This window comes from Aythya ferina (assembly GCF_964211825.1).
Source record: "Aythya ferina genome assembly, chromosome: 8".
In the NCBI taxonomy this organism is placed as follows: Eukaryota; Metazoa; Chordata; class Aves; order Anseriformes; family Anatidae; genus Aythya; species Aythya ferina.
Window position 1 is genome coordinate 10,103,134 of NC_140304.1, and position 21,190 is coordinate 10,124,323.

The 21,190-nt window shown below is 42.9% G+C and overlaps 1 protein-coding gene across 2 annotated transcripts in view; it reads left to right on the plus strand.

Annotated features, from left to right (window-relative positions):
• The window catches only part of ATF6 (activating transcription factor 6), a 72,796-nt gene that overhangs the window by 14,764 nt on the left and 36,842 nt on the right, over positions 1–21,190 (plus strand). Inside the window, exons 10-14 of one of the 2 annotated variants that reach the window (XM_084528184.1) lie at positions 7,625–7,768; positions 9,295–9,420; positions 10,383–10,485; positions 11,613–11,677; positions 15,702–15,816. In XM_084528184.1, coding sequence (XP_084384310.1) covers positions 7,625–7,768; positions 9,295–9,420; positions 10,383–10,485; positions 11,613–11,677; positions 15,702–15,816 — 553 coding nt within the window. The remainder of the gene's footprint in view (positions 1–7,624; positions 7,769–9,294; positions 9,421–10,382; positions 10,486–11,612; positions 11,678–15,701; positions 15,817–21,190) is intronic. The other variant, XM_084528185.1, reaches the window with a different exon arrangement.

The following is a 21,190-nucleotide window of genomic DNA, read 5'->3' on the forward strand; positions in this document are numbered from 1 at the left end:
CTAAACTATTCTGGGATTGTTTATATTGGATATTTGTATAGAAACTGAAACTTTCAATTATTAAAAGCAAGAGTAATTCAGTGGGCACTCGGTTAGCGTAAGCTTCTCTTTAACGTATTTGCTTTATATTAGGTGAAAGGTGTCCAGGAATTTCTCGTCTGTGTGTCAATGAACTATTCTCTAATCTGCGTGAATTATTTAGATCTGATTATAACATGCATAAAAAATTCCCTTTATTTTTACTTAAGAATGATTGGTGATGTGTATGAAGGGAGAAGGGTGCACTTTAGATTTCATTCCTTGAAGAGGTCACCCTCTTGCCTCAGTCTTACATACCACGAGGTGCAAGGCAGGAGTTGGCAACGCGCAGTGTTTGCACAAAAGGCAGCGCGAGCACAGACTTTGGCACGCAGCAGGGCTGGGAGCTGGAACCACAACATCTGGAGGCAGGTATCTGTGAGAGGCAGTCCCCTGCCTTCCTGCTCGCCCTCTGTGAGAGCGTGCATCCGTCAGCACAGCCGGGTTCTCAGCTGGCATGGCACCTCTCACAGAGTGCTGACTTCTGGCATTAAGACATCTCTAATTAGCTGTGCGTTTTTTTATCGCTTAAAATATGAAATCTGGAGATTTCTGGACTGTTACAATTCCTAGGTTGCTTTTTTTTTTCCCCCTTTTTAATTTCGGTGTTTGTGTTAGACCATGCCTGGGTACTAACCAGATCTGAAAATGTGTTGAAACAAGCACAAACAATGCTGAAACAACAGAAAATGAAGCGTACGTGCTAAAGAATTCCTGTATTTATTTTGGGAACCTTTTTCTTTTATTTCTTCTCCCTGTTCTCATTTGAACATAAATTATCTTGTGAATTTTTTAATGCAAGTTCTACATGTGATAATAATGTATTTGCAGGGAACCAACCAATGAGTTGCTAGAAGTGGCAGACTACTGGCCTACTTGTTCATTTATTTGTCTCTTTGTTTTATTTGGTAGGAATAAAAGAAATGTATAAGAAGTAGGAAAGGGAGAACAACCACAGAGGATGCATCTGTGTTTTGTGTTTGTACTTCTGTATTTGTACTTCTTGGGGCAGTAGCAGCAAAGCAAATAAGCCAGATGCTTGCTAGTGGCCCTAGCATTATTTTTTTGGGCTACAGAAAACATTTGGCTAGGTACTTTTTTTTTTTTTTGGCCTGATCTGTCTGCTCAAGCTTACATGATCATCATCTAACAAGAGTTTTTAAATATTTATAAAGATAGCCAGCCAGAATATGTCTCAACTACTATTTCAGCTATCTAATGGACAGAAAACAAAACCAAACGCGAAGCTGGAGAGCGGAAAGACAGATCTGTGAAGCTGTTGGAACAGGGAGTGTCTAGAAGTTGGTGTAGGTTTATTGTATTTTTTATTATTTTATTTTATTTTTTTCTCCTTACAAGTTGGCCATCTCTGTGTGGCTGGAATCCCTTTCAAACAGGAAAATAGACTTGATGATGCAACCAAAAATCCTGTGTTTGTGATGGAAGATGGCTGAGGTGGTGATTGATGGAACTAAGGAAAGCTGCTGCTTCGAACTCTCTCGTGTCCTGTTGACCTCCAGCAGCTGTGCTGGAATTTGCTGGCCTTTCATAGAGATTTCGTTGTAGCTCCTCTCTGGAGTGTCCAGATGGGTTTTCCTCTCCTTTCCAGGACTGTCGTGGACACTGAATAATCTATTTAAAGTTAGATCCGCTGAGCAACCTGCAAATCAAGGCACCAGCCTGGGGAGCTGGGAGCTGTGATTTGTCTGCTGTTGTTGCAGGGCACAGCACGTGGAGAAGCAGCAGTTTTTGACTCTTGAAAGACTTAAGGGTGTGTCTGATTTCTTCGGCTGATAGCACAAACATAAGGAAAAAAGCAGAAGTGGTAAGGTTAATCATCTTCTACGAACAAGGAGGAAGCTACCCCAGGGTAGTTCATTTGCATGCTGCCCCAGCCTGCTTCTTGTAAGCGTGAAGTAAGCAAAACACAAGGCTTCACCACTGCCCAGGCTAGTGTCCTGCCTAGTCTGCAGGCTGTTAGTCTCACGAGTGAGCTTGCTGAGCTATCAAAGCCACGTTATTTGGGCTGCCAAAGCTGCCATCCGTTGTGCAGAGCTGTATCGGTGGCCGTGGGGCTTAGAGCCTTTACTCGAGCCGAGCAATCTCGAGTTAATGTGTGGGAGAGCAGGGTTGCTCTGAGGTGTGGTGCCTTCAGTAGTGTTTTTCTGCAAGTTTGCTATTGTTTGAGTCTCGGTGCTGGGCTGCCTGATTAAAGAAACAGACACGTCTTACAGCAAGCGGGAGCCTGGGGAGCTGCTGCATACCTCAGCGATGGGATATTGGAAAGTCAGAGAAAGCATTTGTAGTTCCCTTAAAGAAAGCGCCGGCTGTGTGGGCAAAGCCTTCTTACCTTGCTGCCTGGTGCTGCTGAGAGATAGGGGAGCTGTGGGTCTGTCCGTGCAGATTGCACCCCGGGAAGCCAGCCCTGCTTAAAATGACAAGTTTTTTTGTTTATTTTTGATTGCTTGTTTGCTTCTGTTGCCCTAACAGTTCTTCCCAGCCGTGTGCGTGCCCTTTCCTCCCTCCATCCCAGCACAAAGGCAGGCAGGTTAGTCGAAACCATCGCTTTGAGAGGAATGGAGGGGAGCTCCCCAGCCAGGACCTTGCCTGGCCCTTGCTGCCTTCCAACCCAGCTGGTGCCTGGTCAGGGAGCAGCGCTGATCTGTGAGCCTTCCTCATCACACCTGTGGCCTGCCCTCTCCTTCAGCTGCAGGGTAACCTCGCACTGGCTGCTGAAGCACCCCTAGGAGAGGTTCTGAGAACAGAATCACCCAAATTATGGCTGTACAACAGGTTGACTTTCCTGCTGTTTCTCTGCCTGTTGTGAGCCTTGATATCTTTCCACTTGTCTTCAGGAGCATGGTGGGTTTAAAAGGGGTCTATACCTGGAATATGCTAACAAACAATCAGTCGTACAAATGTTGATAGTCAAAGGGCTATTAATTTTTTTGTAAAATCATAGAGAAACTGATGAAATGTGAAAACTGTTAGATGAGTGCAGCAGGCATGCAGCAGTGCCGCGCTAGCCAGCTCCTTCTGGCTCCCAAGGAAATGTGGAGCCCTCTGAGTGTTTTAGGAGAAATGGCAGAAGCCCAGGAAGACATTTGTGGCTTTAGTGCTTCAATTGGGGAAACCTTTTTCAGTATTTGTGATGGTGAAAGTGTAAGTTTCAGTGCTGAGCTGAGTGTTCATTTGAGTAGAAGGTGGCCCAAAGCTATAAGATGTAAAAGTTAAGTTGCACCGTTGCTCTTGTGTTGTAATATAAAGAGCAAAAAGATGAGCTGAGTATTTTGGACATGAGTTTAGGGTCCAGGATCTGTCTGGATGTGCTGGTAGCTTGACTAACACTGAATACTCTCGATTTTCTTACAAACTACAACTGCAGGAGCAGGAAGCGATTCCTTCCTCCTCCTCCTGCTGATCACAGCCACATGTTCATCCTGGCAGAGCCGTGCCTCGAGCTGGCTGTGCTCACTTGTTTACCTTGTCCTGCTGGTGCAGTCGCAGAGCCTCGCAGAATGCCAGATAACACTCACTGATAGCTTCCCCCTGTCTCCACCAGTTCATCTGCTGGGAACAGGACTGAAATATGCACAGGTTTCGCCCTTGATGAACTTTGCAGTTGAGGCTGCTTCCATCAGGCCTGCCCAAGCTGTGGCAGTAAGTGCCAGCCCACTTTGAAAGCACTGTAGACAATTTCCTAAGCAAAACCAAATGCTCTTGGTGTCAGTATTTGCTTTCTTCCTTTCTTTTTGAACAGCTTTATTAAAATGAACTGCTTTTTAAAGAAGGCAAACCAAAACACACAGGCTGTCCCTGTGACTTCAGTGACTTTCTTCGTCCTTCCCTGCAGAGCGGAGAGGCTGAGCTCCTCTCTCCAGTCCAGCACTCGGAGGGTGGCACAGGAGGAGACCTGAGGAGTGGGTAACATCTTGCTGCTTCTTTGGTCAGCTGGGCAGCTGGTGCCCTCACTGAATACAAGTGAGAAAACTTTCCAGAGAGCGTTTGGAGTTGTCACAGCCTTGTCTGGAACCAGTTAGGAAAATGACAACGTCTTCGGTTGGAGGCTCCTAGCATTGCCAACTTTAGCCTGTTGGAAGAATCCCAGCTCATGCTCGGAGATAATTCTGTCCCCAGAAAACTCTTTGTTATGATGTTACGATTGGCTTTCATCTAGAAATTGCTGTGCAACTTGCATTTAAGTATTCAAAACTTGAAGTGCATAGGGTTGTTCAGCCAGAATTACAAATGAAGTTTTCAGCTCAGGCTCTTGGCAAGGCTTTCTTTCACGTTTATCAAACTGACGTTCAAACCAAAGGAGCAAAAATACAGCTAAAATATCAGGTGCCACTGAATTTCTGGAGAAACCATGACAGGAGTGTTTCTTTTCTTTCCCTCCTGTAATCAAATCTACACTTCTGAGCAGCCATCTGCATGGAGTAGTTAGTGGTTCTTTCTTTTTTTCCCTTGGATCTGGTTTTGCATCTTAAATGAAGTGATAGCTCAGCCAGCTTAGACAGAGTGTTTGTGGCTGTGTGAAAACCCTTTAATGCCCGTGCTATCCGGAATGCTCGGATGAAGGCTACAAAGCTCGGAGAGGGACCCCAGGTACGTAAGTGTGGCCAAACAGAGAAGATCACAGTTCCCAACATCTTACTGGTAATCTTGGCCAATAAAGCCATTTCTCAGCCTTGATCTTTCTTGATTACTAATGTGGGGCAGTGACTCATTTCCTACAAAAACTAGAAATTTTGTACAGCAGATATGCCAATGTGCTTTTTCTTTCCAAAATTCTCATCTTCTGGACCAAAATAATGAAAAAAACAACACAAAACTTCCTTGCTTTGACCTTGTCATAGGAAACCATTTTGTTAAGCAGCATTTTCAGCAAAGATATCAATAGTTATCTTCAGAAGCTTTTTCCCCTCTTAAGAGGGGATCCTTTCCTTTTCATTGTTCCTATCCTCTTCTGCATCCTTTCAAACACCCAGCATTGACTTCATCTTCAGCCTCGTTGTTGGGAAACAACAACGAAGTGGGAGCTGGGCTGTATTTCAAGTTGCAGTGGGAGTTTTATATCTTGTAAGACATGAAAATTCTTTTGTTATTGCATCATTACCACAAACCGAAGGAGCAAGGAAGGTCGATAACGGTTTTTTTAGCCATATTTGAGATCTTGGGAAAGGTACTTTTGGTCATCGTCCTACAAAAATGAATTGCAATAGGGGAAGTAAGTGTAGTCCATGTAGCATAAAGCAGAAATTCCTGCTGGTTTTGCTTCAAAAGAGTCCTTTTAGGGGGAGAAATAACAATCCTGGTAAAGGAAAGGGCACTGCAGTAAGTACTATAAATAATACCATATTTTGCCCTCAGGATTTTCTGTGTATGTTCTCAGAACTGGGAGCCATGGTTCATGCCTGTAGGGACTGCAAAAGATATTCCGTTCATCTGCTTCTTTATCTCTTGCTGCTGAAGAAATCGTCTTTCGGGCCAAAACATCCCATAATTAGCTGATGCCAAAAGTGAAATTTTAATTTTGAGGAAAAGTTTAGCGTGTTTCAAGTATGAGAGGAGTAAAAATAGACATGTTCTCTATACTAAAGCTGATATAATGAAACGAGGTAGGTGCCGTTTTGAGTGGCTGTGCAGCTAAAACGACGACATTACAGAAACTGAAGATTAGCTGTGATTGCACAGCAGGGCATATCTTTTTTCTGGATGGACTTGGTTTTGATTTCTCTACTTCTGTGCAGAGTTTGGGCTGAGCACGTTACGCGTGGTGCCTCGCTTCAGGCTTGTCACCTCCCAAGTTTGGACCTGAACTGCTAAGAGTTGCCTTTGCACGCCTGTCCTGCAAGAGAAGAAGAAAAAAACATCACAGAAAAATGCAGATTTGCTACGAGACTTCTGGTTAGGTTTTTAATGAGCTCAAACTAAAGAATTACACGGCAAGTTTCTCTAGTTCAAAGTGTCAGTTTGAACAGGGAAGAAGAGGAGGAGGACAGGACAAAATGCCAGACCTGTAAGGCTGTCAGTAAGCCATCCAGCTTTCCAGTCTCCACAGCAGAAGCAATGGATGCCAGCGTGCATCTACAGTAAGAAACTATCTGGAAGTATTTTTCTGCCCACTGTTGCTTTAGGGAAAACACCTTGTGGGCTTCTGCTGGCCAGGTTGTGTGCTGCTGCCTGGGGACCTGAAGGACACGGGGCAGTCCGAGCGATGTCTCTTTGAATTGCCCCCGCCTCCATGGGTCTGCAGGAGGTGACAAAATTACTTCCCAGGAGACCTGAGCTGCTGTCAACAGGAGCACAAATACATTGGCAAAAGAGAGGGGATTGCTAGGCAACTACATCTGCGTGCCTTAGTTGTGGAACGTTTAACCTCTCGTCCTTGCTAGTTCTTCTCTTCCTCTGCTATTACCATTTGCATTCATCGCCTGCTGCAACACGATGCCATGTAACAAATAGGAGAATGAGGTCTTCCCCTGCAGGGTTTATGCTCTGCTGCACAAGAGGGATGGGCACGAATTAAAATGTGCTCTGTGAGCAGTGACCAACATGCATGGCAAAGACCTCAGCATGCTGGGCTCTTGTATTTTTGCCCTTTTGCTCTGTTGCTGGCGGCGATGCTCTGCTGCTGTCAACCAGGAGCGTTAGGACTTGCCTTTGATGTGTATTTCGGGAAGCAACCATGTTTACAGAAAAGCAAAGCCAGTCTCTGGGAAGGACGTGGTGAGGTGTTGCTTTCCTGCTTGCAGGACTTCTCTCTTGCAAATCGCCCTTCTGAACCAGGCGGCGGTGGATCTCATGTAGCAGTCACCGGGTCATTTTTCCAGCTGGTGTGAAACGCCACCCTGCTTGGCCTCGGGAGCAGCACAGATGTGCTGACACTGCCTGGGTGGCTCGGCAGGCCCCGGGGGAAGATCCTCCATCCAGTGCAAGCAGAGCAGGAAGGCAGGGAAATGGGACCGTGCCCCGCTGCTGCTGTGGAGGTGGGGTTGTCAGCCCTACCAGTGACTCTAAATCCATCTAGTTTTGGACATAAATAAGTTGTGTACAGTTTTGTTAAATGTCTGGCATAATACTCCAAGCCTGCAGCTGCACAGAATTAGGGAGCTGTATTTTATTTACGTATTGTATTCGTATAAACTTGTCAGTTAGCTTTGAGGACGATGTAAGTGGAAGTATAGAGGTACTTGGATTTGAACATAAATTATTTTCTTATGCCTGCAGGTCTGTGTTACAGATTGATTTCAGTTTCATCAGGTGACATTTATGGGGCAACAAGAAAAACAGAGCATCAAAATCCTTCAAACGAGTAGAACTGAAGAAGAGAATTGCTTTTCTCCCTATTAGTGCTTTCAGTGACAGTAATATAATGACAAAAGACGTCATGTTTTTACATAAGATGTGACATGAACCTTATTTATGTGACACAGCAGCAGCCAGAAATGTATCCACCTGACTATTTACACCTTAGGGTAAAGTGTCTTGCAGACCATTTGGATGTGAGTGATACATTTTGCTCTGTCTGTTGTGTTTCCAGTGTATTCGAAAAAGATCCCAGTGGAGCTGACTCCCCTGTGAGCTCCAACCACCGGACCCGAAATCTCCTGGAGTTCTCAGCTAGCCAGGAGTCCAGCACAGCACAGAAAATACCTGATGACATAATTTCCGAGAAGAGTAATAGGTAAGATGAAAACTTTTGATGTGTTTTAAGTGGCAGAGGGCAATGTTGCTTTAGACCTCACTGTCCGTCCATTTGGGAACCTTTTTGTCCAGTATTATTGCAGCTCTTAAAGAGCAACTGAGCTTACAAAAATGGTGTTTTGAAAGCTGATGATCTCTTTTTTAAATTTTTATTATGTAACAGTTTACCGTGCTGCTTTTCAAATTAATATATCATTTAATCCACAGGATTAGCCAGTATGTAGAGGTGCACAGCTGGCAAGTTTTGCCTTGCTATATGCTATTAACGAGAGAGTGGTGAAAGAGAATATATAAGCAAGTGTGTGTCAGGGAGATTTGTGACCTTCTTCAGCTCTTCATCTGTTTGATTTTTTTCCCTGATGTTTATTTTACCTAGCAGAATTGAGATATTTGTTTTATTATCTATCTGTCCTTACTTTTCAAGTCGCAATATGCATTTTCTTAGTTACTCAAGAGCGGAGAAGGGAAGCTCACAATTGTGAGCATACTCTGAACTTAAGAAGAACTGCACTTTTTTTTTTTCAGAAATCTCTGAGTCCATCCTTGTGCTTACCCATTATTGCATCATGTAGTTGCTTTAAAGATTCCTCCATCTCTAGCATTCAGTGCATAAGTAATTGAACATATAATTGTCTCCAGACTGAAGTCTGGCGAATCCAGCTCATGTTTTCCCCTCACAGGATTTATCCTATCAGATTGTCCCTTTCCAGTAGAGTATTTTAGCTGGTTGAACAAAGCCAGGCACAGACGTGCAGAAGGTCTTAATACATTTTGCCATGCAGAAGACAATAAATCACAAACACTTCAGTGCTGTAGCCATGGTGAGGGCTTTGTGTCCTATGTGGCACGTTTCAGACCGTGACTTATGTGACACTGTAGTAGAGAGGTTCTCTTAGGAGGCTGTGCTAGTGCCTGTGATACAGTTAACCAGGAGAAAGGAACATTATTCTTTGATTTGTTGCTGAAATTGCTGTGGATTTGTGTATTGAAATGCACGCTCTTTCTTACTTTTTCTTGTAGCTGAGCGAGCTGCTGGAGACTGTTGGAGATGTTTGGGAGCAGTCCTCGCCACTTGGTTGTAACATGGTTTCTGGCTGCTCTGTTGTTGTATAGCTCATGGTCTTTGTATCCACATGGTTTTAGTGGCTAATAAATTTAGTATTTCTATAGCAAATCCTTCACAGCTCTGGAATGAAAGAGAAAGTTGTCTGCTGAGATCTCTCAGTTTACATCTTATGAGAAATATTCTATGGGCTGCATTTCCTTTCAATATCTGCCCTATTTGGGAAGAAATTTTGCAACCACTAATGCTCATCTGTCTGCCCCATGTTGAGTGCCACCAGACCCTTTGGAGGACTTGCCTAGAACCACTGATTTTTTGATAGAAATTATTCACCTGTTTTGAAGGTCTCGTAGCAGCAGCTGTAACCTTGGCGGGTTTGCCACTGGTCATTCTTAATTTTCTGGGTTTGGTCAAAGGTTGGTGTCTTTTTCTCTTTTTCCCAGGTACGATCATTCAGTGTCTGACAACAAAGCCCTGATGATAGTATCAGAAGAACCACTATTATATATTTCACCACCACCACCCCCACCCCCCTGTCAGCCCCTGATCAACCGGACAGAGTCACAGAGGTGAGCAAACAATTTTTTCTGAGCATTTAAGTGTTTAGTAGGAGCAAGCTGTGTGATAGGTGAGTGGACAGATGGCTCTGGATGATGTTATATCCGCTCATAGCATTCATCCAGTCTGGGACCACTGCCTCTGTCAGTGTCTGTGCTGTCCAGCATCTACTTCCATGGAGACATGAGACTGACTTTGATCTTCGTAATCTTCTGATGTTTTTTCTAATGATTTTCACTCAGTATTCTCACTGGTCACTTAGCAATAAGTGAATAACAACTTTCTGGTTGCCTGGAGGTTTTTAATGACTTAAAACAGAAATCACTTCGTAAGTGGAAATGTTTACAAAATGGAAATCAAGGGCACTTCCATCAGAAATACGTAAAAGATGGCCTCCTACCCTTCAACTTCCAAGACAAGTAAACTTGACGTTGCAGATCTGCTTTATTCATTATTGGGAAAAACTTAGCTCTGTTTTTTTTCCAAAGATACAAGTGTATCACCAAAATTAGCTCCATTCTGCTTTGCCCATTCTTTCTCTCAAATTTATTTGCAGTATTTTAGCTTTCTTAGCCAATATTTAGTCTTGAACTGATGATCTTTTTCTTTTAAATTTCAGTAGCCCTTCTAGTAATTTAAGAATTACTGTTCATTGGGCAAAAGAAAATTCTGTATCTGCTTTATGTTAAAACATCCATAATTCATATACTTTATGGATATTTAGCCAGTTTGACTCGATGATCTTTGTGGGTTCATTCCAACTGAACAACTCTATTCTGTTCTATTACGTATGAATTCCCTTAAAATTTAATCTTTCAATTAAATTTGCTGCTCTGGTGTTAAAAATAAGATACGGTAAAGCAAAAGAGTACTAAACTGCAGTGTGTTTGAAGTGTTTTCTATAACTAAAAATTTTGCCACTGTTCTTTGAAACATCTGTTCATGCTGTGTTGTGTTTGTTGTTTGTTTTTAGGCTAAACCATGAACTTCGAGGGTGGGTTCATAGACATGAAGTGGAAAGAACAAGGTCTAGAAGGCTGTCAAATAGCAAACAGCAGAAAGCACGGGTTACACAGGTAGGCAGGTTTATACTGGTGAGTCAGTATCATGACAGGTTAATATAAAACATAACATAAACATAAAAATAAACATAAAAAAAATAAACATACCACAAAAATATTCAGTGTTACTTGTCTGTGCTTGTTATTATATACCAGAGTAGCAAGAGTGCCTGTAATTAGGGTTACCAAACGCTTGCCATTTTAAATTGCTGTTTTTGGTTGATAATTGTGTGTCCAGAGTTCTTGTTGGGAATACAATTTTTCATTCTTGGTCTCAAATTATTTTTTAGCAGTCCTCAAAACATATTAGTTGATCTCTAAAATTAAACCTTTTATATGACTTCTCTGTAAGGTTGTGTAAGGTTAAACGGTTGATGGAGAAACACAACCTACTGCACATTGATCAGGCTGACTGGTAAGAGGCACAGCTGATTGTTGAAATATTTCTTGCTAAAAGGATACATTTTGGGTAAGAGTACAGAATTATGAGATTTGTGTTCATATTTCCCCTTTTTAAAAATGCCTTTCATCTACATGGCTTATCGATAGCAAGGACGTAATTAAGAGCATGAATTTTTGAAGTCTTTCATTTGATTAAGAGATAGGAACAGCCTTAAAAGGAATGGAACTTCACACTGTGGGCAACACAACACGCTTCTAGAGAAAAATTGTTGAATATTAAACTTTGCACCAATGTCCAAAAGACATCAGTGAGATGTCAAAGGTAAGGCAAGTTCAGGTGTTTCTCGTGTCTCAAACACAAGAGGTGTGCTGTGGGTAGTACATTTTGGCAGAGAGACAAAGTGAATATGACCTAAAAGAATGTATGCAACTACTGTGTATGGTACCTGCATCTCTTATTTGTGTCTGAGCGTGTGACTTTAAATTTGGCTGTATTAAAACACTTGCTTTTTTCTTTGATTCCAGCTTGATTGCTGGTCACCATTTCAGTTAGTCACTTGTCACCAGTGAAAAAATGTACATTCATTGTCCAGGGACACTAATTAACCCCTGTAACTCCTTAAATATTCACTCTGCTACATCTGTGCTTCATGTTTTTTGTAGTGCAAAACCAAGAGGATGTTTATTGTTTTACATTTATCTTTTTTTTTTTTTTTTTTTTTTTTTTACCTCTTTTTCAGAGCTCCCTCAGTAAGAAAGTAGATTCCCAGCTAATGGCCATGCCTTATACAGACACCAGCCTCAGGTAAGGCAAAACAACTGCTTTATTTTTTCTCTTTATTTACTAACTTCATTTCTCACCAACGGCTGGTGAGAAATGCTTATTTTCACCTTGTCAGGTTTCTTAAGTGAGGGGCTAGCTACATTTATTGGCCTAATTTCCATCCCTAGCTGCTTCCAATGTTTCAACCTACACGTAGAGGAACCCTTATATTTATACATATACTTATATACAGCTCTTTTCTGGGGTCTTCCTACCAAGAAGTCTGAAGAAAATCATTACTTCACTCAGCAGGGTCCCTCCCTAAACAAATCAACAGATATGAATCTTTAAGGGGAAATAAAAGGGGGATTGTTTTGGGACTGCCCTCTTCTGCGTACCTGTCCTGTCCATCTTCCTGGAGGACAGGAAAAGCTGGAGAGAAAAGCTTAAGGAAAATAAAAATTCTCTCTCCTGAATTCTCTGTGACAGTGTTTAAAAGGATCTCTGTTTCGAAGTGGCAAGGAAGGATAAGGAAAATGGAGTACAAAGTGGACTTTTTATTGAAGGAACATACCTGAAATGTTGCTATTGAAAGTAAGACAGCTGTGGACCTTCTGTTTGTATTGCAGCAGCTTTGAAAGCAGGATAGTCTGGGAGAAAATAGTGATCTGTAGGCAAGTGTTCTGGAAACGAGGCTGGCAAAAAAAAAAAAGAGCTTTCTTAGTTCTACAGGCGGATGTAGGATGACTGACAAGCTTATTCTCATGGCATAAGGTAGTTTATATACATGCCTGCATTACTCCTAAAAAAAAAAGAAAAAAGTATTGAGATTATTAAAAACAATCTGTGACATGCAGCTCCGCATGGTATAATTTACTGTGCTCAGAAAGAAGTGAGGTTTTTTTTCTGGACAAATGATGTTTAAGTGAACAGGACCAGTGAGTGAGTCAGGGCAGCTGCTTGCTGGGACCGTCCTGGAACTGCTAAGAACATAGAACAGGCTTCCAGTTTCTCCCTGAGACATCAGTTTTAGATGCTCCATGAAATCACAGAATTGCAGAATAATTAACGTTGTGAGGCATCTCTGGAGATGTCCAGTCCAACCTCCTACTTGAAGAAGGTTTAATTTCAAGTGGCTCGGGGTGATGTCCAGCAGAGTTTTGAGTATCTCCTGAAGGAGAGATGCCACCAGCTCTCTCGGCACTTGTCCCAGGGCTACACCACTGCCGTTGTGAAATGTTATTCCCTTGTAGCCAGCTGGAATTTTTCCTGTAGTAATTTGTGGCTGCTGCCTCTTACCCTTTCACTGTGCATCTGTCAGAAGAGACTGACTGCCTCTATCTCCTTGTAAGCCCCCGGTAGGAAGCTGAGGATTGCAGTCGGAGCCCCTTCAACCTTCTCTTCTCCAGGCTGAACAAACCCTGCTCCCTCTGCCTCCTGTCTCTCCTTGCACATCCTGTGCTCCAGGTGCTGACAGTCATGCAGTTGCTGCCCAGATGTGTTGCTGACTTGCATTTGGCTGCTCTGCCAGGACCTCAGCTCCTTCCTGCAGCCCATGTGCTTCATCACTGGGAAGACAGGAAAGATGCTGTTTATCTAAGTTTGTCATTGATGCTATCCATGAGGCACTGCCTTTGGAAAACTATTAATGAGCTAGGAGTTTGTCTGCAAATGTCTAAGTCAAAAACTAAGCTACTTGTAAGCTTTCTGATACTTAACATAAGTGCATGCAGACAGCCACAAAGCTTTTGTTAATGATGCAAGTGCCGTTATTCGGAGCATGCTGTCAAGACTTCTTTTTAGTATTGGTCTTGCGCCTGGAATTTGAGTGACTGTTTCCTTCTGAAATAGCCTTATTGTTGACCTGTGGATCTTGGGTGAATCCATGAATAAGAGGACATTAATAGGGTTTGGATTCATCTTTGTGGTGCTGATGATATCAGCAGTGATGTAAAGTGTTGCAGTGAAGTCAAAGCAGAGCAAGATCAAAATGAAGATGACTTTAAAAATCATTAAACACCCCCAACCCACTTCAGTCCTTTTAGGTTTCATCAGGGGTTATTTTGATGAGGCTTTCTGCAAATGTGTATTTGGGGCTCTGGATATCAAGTGCTAAAGGACTCTCCAGCTTTTTTCCTATTTCTGAATTTTGCGCTATTAAAATCGTGGTTCTTGGTGAATAAAGCACTGTGTCCACAGCCTCACTCCTCGAACAACAGTCTTGCACCATGCTTGTGCTTGGTGATGCATAACAGAGAGCCCTTATAACTCTGAAAACCATGAAGATTTATTTATATCATAATAAGTGGACAGATTCAGCACCACCTTTTGGATACATATTTAATATGATGCTTTCTTGTAATATGGTAAGGTATTGCTAAAAAAATTTGGTATCTTTGTAGCTGGTTTTGGATCTTCAATCTCTTTCTTTCCTTCATGGAGCAGTCCACAGTGAGTGCTCTTAACTGCACACAGGTCGACATGGTGTAGTACCGGTAATTACTGGTGTTACTGGGAGTTTGGAGCTGGCGATGGACCTGTTCCATGGAACCAGCAGAGCTCAGGGAAGGCCCAGTGGTTTCCAAGTGCTTTGGAACAACTTTCTCCCGTGGCTGGATTTAGAGTTATAAAAGGCTGTTTTCCAGGTCGAGCTGGATCTTCTGTAGCGTGGGCGAGCAAACGGAACTGTGGGACCTATTTCAGTTTTCAGGATGTGTTTTTACAAAGCAATACGTGGGTGTGATGCCTTTTATCACAGTGCAACTTCAATGCCGAATCTCAGGGGTGTTCTGGTGGGCCTACGTGTTTTTGTGAATGAGTAATCGAGTTCAGATTAGCTTGGATCTTTGTTTCCTGTGCGTGAAGGACATGATCTGATCCCTCACTTGCATAGGGCTGCTAATGAGGATATATGGAACAGCACTGCCTACTCTTAATCCCCCAGGACTTTCACCCCCCATCTCATTAAAGGGGAGCCTGGCTTGGCAGCTGCAGTCCTCTGATTGCAGCAAGGCAAGATTAGCAGTAGGAGAGGAGATAATGGTGGCCTGCTATTACTGCTGCTCAAGAAAATCACTTGATGATATATTTGAGCCTTGTTTTCTTTGCGTAGTTATGTATATTATAGAAACATACCAAAATAATCTAAATGAGCCACCGTATTTTAAAATCTGGGTCAGCACAAGACAGTTTGGGAGGAGCAGGCTCATCAGTGATGGTGCCACAAATACTGCAAAGAGATAGCATGCTATTAACGTGGGGAAGAATTCAAATAACTGGTTGAAGATCCAGCTAATGGTTTGTCTAAGTACAGCTTTCCCACTTGATTAAATATGTTATTTTTGAGTGGGAATGGGATGATAGCAATATCTGCTGGGAATTTCTCACCTTTCCAAGATAAACAGTGGATAAGTACCACGATTGCCTGACTTGCCAGTGTGTCTGCTTAGAATATTTCAGACGGTGTCTTTTCCTCGTGTCTGATATCAGTAAAATGAGAATTGTGAAAAAGTATGAATTATATGAATGTTACGAATATCTTATTTTTGCTCCAATGTCTAAATAGAAAATCAAGAGCAAATCTGTGAATTGACCAAAGGCAAAAAAAGAAGGCAGGTGAGAGAGAAGATGAAGTTGCCACTTGCAAGTAAATAAATCAAAAACTTATTAAATGTTTTGATTTTCCATTTCAGAATAACATTTTGTTTTAAAATTTGCTATGATCTGTTTTCAGAAGTCATCGCAAATTTCCAGACGTTTTAGATTGATTTGAGACTTTTTATTGTTGTTGTTGTTGAGCTAGTATGTGGCTTTTTGCTAGCCTCCAAAGCATGATCAAAATTAAGCTTGAAACAATTTCCTGGGGCAAGACTTTTAAAGCACTATGAACTCTCAAAAAGTACGCAGTAGTTCTCGCTGTCTTCACCTATGTTTAATGTTCCTCGTGCTGCTCTCAGTGCATAAAGATCTGCTGTTCTTTTGAAAAGCAGGTGTTTATAGCCACTGTCTCACTGAAGTTAAGTTTCTTGTGTCTAAAATAATTACCTTCCCCCCTTCTTTATTTCAGCAGGAACTCAGGGAACGAGCTGCAAGTGTATTATGCCTCTCCAAGGAGCTATCAAGACTTCCTTGAAGCTATTCGCAGAAGGGAAGACACATTCTACGTGGTGTCATTTCGCAGAGTAAGTTTATATCAATCTGTAAGACTGTTTCTAACACCGTACCTCTTTCCTTGTGATACAAAAGATGATGTCGTCAAGGTTGAAGCTAAATTCGTTTCTTCGTGAGTGATGCCTCAGCACGAACTTCACAGTAAAATGGCCAGATCATGGTCTTTTCAAAATATGCCTATCGTGGTTAGGAATGGAAAGAGAACTTTGCAGGAAAAGTTGCAGTGCACGGGCAAGACAGCATGAAATTGTATGAAAAGCGCAGAGAAGCAGGATTTGAGGGAGTATCTGGAGGTGAGAGGCAGTCTGCAAAGAAGTAAAAACTGCACAAAGAGGTAAAATACTGTAAATCAGTAAAACACTGATGCAGTTTCATCAGGTAACTGGGACTGTTTGTTAGACACTGTTGCTGAAAAGTTAATATTGACTGGTATAGTTAAAACATGAGGTTGTTGAGTTGTTTAATCTCAGCATAGATGAGGTATGAGCACTATGCCTTCTGATTGAATAACTTTTTTTTTCTGGAAACAGTCATAAAATCCTCCAAAGCCAGCTACTCTGCAAGAATTGCAGAGTGGAGTTTCATTGCTCTTCCTGGGCTGCCACCCTGCTCATTTTTCCAGATGTGCGATGTTTCTGTTACAGATTGTGCAGGCAAGGAAGGGATTAAGGAACACAATGACAGTTTGGAGAGGGAATCTGTGCATGGCCAAGCACAGTAAGCTCTAAAGAGACAGAACCATTCTGTGAGTGTTGTAAATGTGTTAAAAGCTCTTTCAGGGTGTATGTGGCACAGAGCTGTGCTTAAAGGCATTCAGCTTTGCGTGTGCACCTCATCATATCAGGGCAGATTGGCAAATCTGCTTTGCTAATTTCTTCCTCTCAGCCACTCTCTTCCCAGCCCTGGCTTGACATGTGTAAAACAACAAATGGTCCAAACCAATTCTTTTTTTTAAAGTGATCAGGATGGGTGAAAGTGTTCAATGAAACCGAGAGGCACCAATTTTTTAAAAAATAAGTGATTGTGTTGCTCTTTCAAGCTCTTTACCACAGCAGTTTTATGGTCAGATGCTTGGTGGGAATGAAGGGAGTGTTCAGAGTTGTGTAAGGAGAACTGGCCTTCTGACAAGCCTGTGCCTGCTTTGAGAACAGGGCATAAAGTTCTGGGTTGATGCAATACCCACTGGACCTGACTTGTAGTTAAACACTTACTCATGATAGCAGGCCAATAATCAGAGTGGTTAACTAGATATTTGTTTAATAGGTGTAAAAACCTTTTGTGCTTCAGGGTACAGGAAGAAATGTACCCTGGGCACAAATTAATTCTGCTAGCTCAACATAACATTATTTTTATCTTCCCCTAAAATAGTCTCATTTGAGGTTTTCTGTGTCCCATATTGTGGCTGTACAGGGCTTTTCTGCTGGTTTGTGACTTGTAAGTTGAGACGGATGATCTCTTTTCTGTCCGTGCTGGAATACAGCATCAGCTTGTGCTCCAGCGTTGTCTGGCATAGCCTCACATTTGCAGCACAGTTGGTGAGAAAAAGCTGTTTCAAAACTGGAATTACAGATGTGTGATGGCCAGAGTGGCGTTGAAGCAAGGATAGCTACAGGAGCAAGAAGCTGCTTGGGATCTGGCAAGGGAAGTCATCAAGGCCGACAGTGGTTAAAACAGCAATTTGTGGGTGGGAGAGTTTGTTTCCTTTGTCTTGCAAGGTCTTGATGGGTCCTGAGACTTCTCTCCTGCATATTTGGCCCAGGCCTGAACCTGGGCTCGTAGCTTGCTAGGCCTCCTGCCTTGCTGTTTTGCAGTGGGCACGGATCGGGTGGCATGCATGTGTGTGTGCTTTTGCAAGGCTGAGAGCTTGGGCACTGCCAAATCTTGTGCCCGTGTGAAGTCTCAGCAAAGCTGATTTGCACCCTGCTTTAGAGGGTCGAGTTTCAGAGCTGAGAGTGGAGATGTCCTCAGTTGCTCCAGCTGAGGAGGACATCTCCCCACACCTTCAGGGAGAGGACACAGACCTCAGAGGTCAGAATTAGGATTCCAGACAGCGATAACAGTGATTACCAGACAGAGTCATGTTACTGTTTGTCTAGATATGTTTGTCATACTATTTCCTTAAAAGATTCCTTAAAAGAAAACCACTGTATCCAGTTACTATTGTTTCCTGCCTCAGGACTCTCGTGTCTCTCTGCCCCACGTAAATCAATGTATGTACATATGTAAGTTTGGGTAACACGTCCCCGTTTGGTCTGGTCTGCAGTAACTTCCTTAACGTGTGAGATATATGTATTTAGAGGAGATTCAGGCAAAACAAAAATAGTACTTTTGGTAGGATGAGGATTCTGTAAGGGTTCAAGAGAAATATGAGATTAGTTTCCAGTGTTGGGATTACTGGCTTGTGTCACAAGACTGGAATTTTGTTATTAACTATTTGGCACGTTCTGCTGTTCTTTCAGCTAACAACACAAACACAGCCAGCACCAGGCTCTGTGTACCCTGAGGATGAGTAGAAGGGGGTGGAGAATTGATCATAAAAGCTTTTTTTCTGGAAACTCAGAGCAAAAATCAGGGTAGTGTTTGTGTACTTCTTTACTTTCTGTCCTTGCTGCAGTCCACCTGAACACAAGCACTGGTGCACAGGTTCTGTTCATGTTGTGTGTCCTGTTGGATTAATGACCCAGAAGTTGGCAGCTTTCATTTGGACTCGCAGAGCTGTCCTTGGAAATCAGAGTGAGTCTTGTGCCACCTAATTCCTATTGCTTGGCTCTGCTCTAGTACAAGGAGAGGTTTGGGGACTTTTAAAAAAGCAGCTCTGAAGTTTATATGGCAGCAAAGCTGTGGGTATTTCTGTTTTATGAATGAAACGTCCTCAAATCGAAGGCAGTTCCATGCACCACCTCATTGGTTATTTTAATAGGGCAAACCTGATGAAGTGACAAGTTCTGCCCTCAGGCACTTTTCAATGGGAATTGGATTTTTCTGTGAGACAGGAGAAGGGAGTCCTGCACAGCCTGAGGGGTGCCATCGGGCCCTTTCTCCTTAGCAGCCCCGCTGACTTTTTCTCTGGACCACAGTTCCTTCCCACTGGTGACTGGGAGCCGAGAGAGGGGACCGATTTCCTCCTTAGCATTAAGAGTCACTCGTGTTGCTTGCTCGCTTGCCCAAGGTAGAAGGCAGTGCCTGGAGATGATGGGTTTTATTCTCCTGTCTGGCCCTGTGCTATGCAGACACTCCAAAAATAAATAGGATGTTAGCAGTGGTACCGCAAAGACTGAATTTCTCATGGTCTTATCAATTTTGTTTTCTTTCCTTGCATTGGAAGGCTTGCATGTGTGCCTATCACTGTTGGAGTTTTCTTTTGTTTTCTTCTTTTTCTCTTTTTCTTTTTTTGTTGAAGAGGACAGAGGAGAATAAAATAGTCCTTGGATCCACTAAGCCCATATATGAGGCAGGACTTTCACTCTGAGAGACTACAAAAATTGTTTTTCTGCAATTGCCAGGGGACTCGAATGTCATTTTTTAACAAGAAATATGTAGCTGACAGCAAACAACGAAGCCTTTGAATGAAGCCAGTGCTGTCTCCCAGCTCTGCCAGGCCTCAGCAGCTAACATCCCTTAGCCAAGGCTTGTCACCATTTATTTCTTCAGATATTAACTCATTAATTTCATCTTTTTTTTTTCACATTACTTACCTTTTAGGAAGCCCTTGTTCAGCTTTCCTTTAGCATTGCAGAACATGACACGTGGAAATGTACCAAAATACACATGCACACCTGCGGCCCTCTGCTGTCCCCAGACACTCCAGCGCTCAGAAGCCATTTGTTTGCAGCATGGGTCTAAGTTGTGCTGTTTTGGGTGGATTTGGAGAGTCTGTTTAGAGCTGAGAGGTCCGTGCAGTGAGTACTGAAAGCAAGTTGCCGTGAAGGTTTGAAAAAGAGTGCCACAAACTGAGGTCTGCTGCTAGCTCTAGCCAGAGGAGAATGGCATGGGCATGGAGGCCTCATTCTGGTACAGTGGTCTGTAGAAATGTCTGAAAGCACTGCGTGGTGGAAAAGACAGCGATTGGGGTGAGGAACCATGGTCCTGATTTGTCATGTTTTAAGTAGCTTTCCCTCGCTGTCCCCAGATGGAGCGGAGGCCGGTGAGGTTTGTCACCTCACTGAACCGTGTCGGAGCCTGCAGTTGGTGCTGACCCTTCCTCCCGTTTCTCCCAGGTCTCAGAGGCAGAATTGAGAGCCTGTTGCTCTGCCAACACCTTTGATTTCTGCCCTTTGACACCTGTGACACCAAACCTGCTCGAGCTGTTCTAAAATCCCAGCGGAGCATGGCCATGAAATTCAGAGTAGTTGCCGTAACGTGAGGGAGCACCTGGCTGCCACGGTGCTTCCCCTGCAGGCCTGGCACTGCCTGGCACAGAGGCTGGTCTTTCTCAGAGCTCACATCTGTTTGAGCACGGAGTATTCAGGCCTTGAGATTGTTTCTAGAGTTGCTTTGGTAACTTATATACATAGGATGTTTGCTGCTGCTGCTGGTTCCAAGTGAGCTACAACCAACTGCACGAAGATTGCTGTGGAAGTGGTGGGAAGTTTGGCTGGTATCGTGCTCTGAGAGGGTGAACGTTGCTGGTAGGGCACAGAAGGTAGGAAAAGAGAGCAGCAGATAGGAACAGAACTTTTCTGAAGACAATCGTGTGTTTTCTGGCCAATCTTAGCTGCTTTTAAAAACACGCATAGCTAACAATTTGAAAGGCAGTTGAGTAAATAGCTGAAGAAAACATCCCTTCCAATTTACTTTGACCTGCAAATGCTGCCCCACATCCCCACGCTGCTCGTGTGGTTAGGGTCAGAGTCCCCTCGGCCTCCCATGGGTAAGCAGTGGATTTCACTGTCCCTCATCAGAGACGCTTTGCTGGCATCTGTGTAGGCTTATTAAGGACAAGGACATTTTTTAGGGTAACTGTAATTACTTACATTAAGGAAGGCCACTAACATTCCCTTTCTCTATTTATTTCAAAGCACAGATGTCTCCTGCTATCAAAGGTTGCCAACTACATTTAAACAGTGCACATACAATGTCTTACAGCATGTTGCAGTAAAAAATGCATATTATAATTTGATTCTGGTTATTATGTGTTAGAGCAAGGGCAACGCTGGCCCTATGGAAATCATTGGCAAAGCCATTACCAACTTCACCAAAACCAGAAGTTCTCTTTGCCAGTGTGTTTCAGTGCCGTGACACATAAACCACAGAGCTTCAGATAAATATTTTATTTGAGGATGTGAATTTCTGGTCCTAAAAACCAACATCTGGAACAAACATTGAAGGATTTCTCAAGTTCTGCAACAAGTTTTCACTGAAGTAATTACACCAAATTTAAATCAC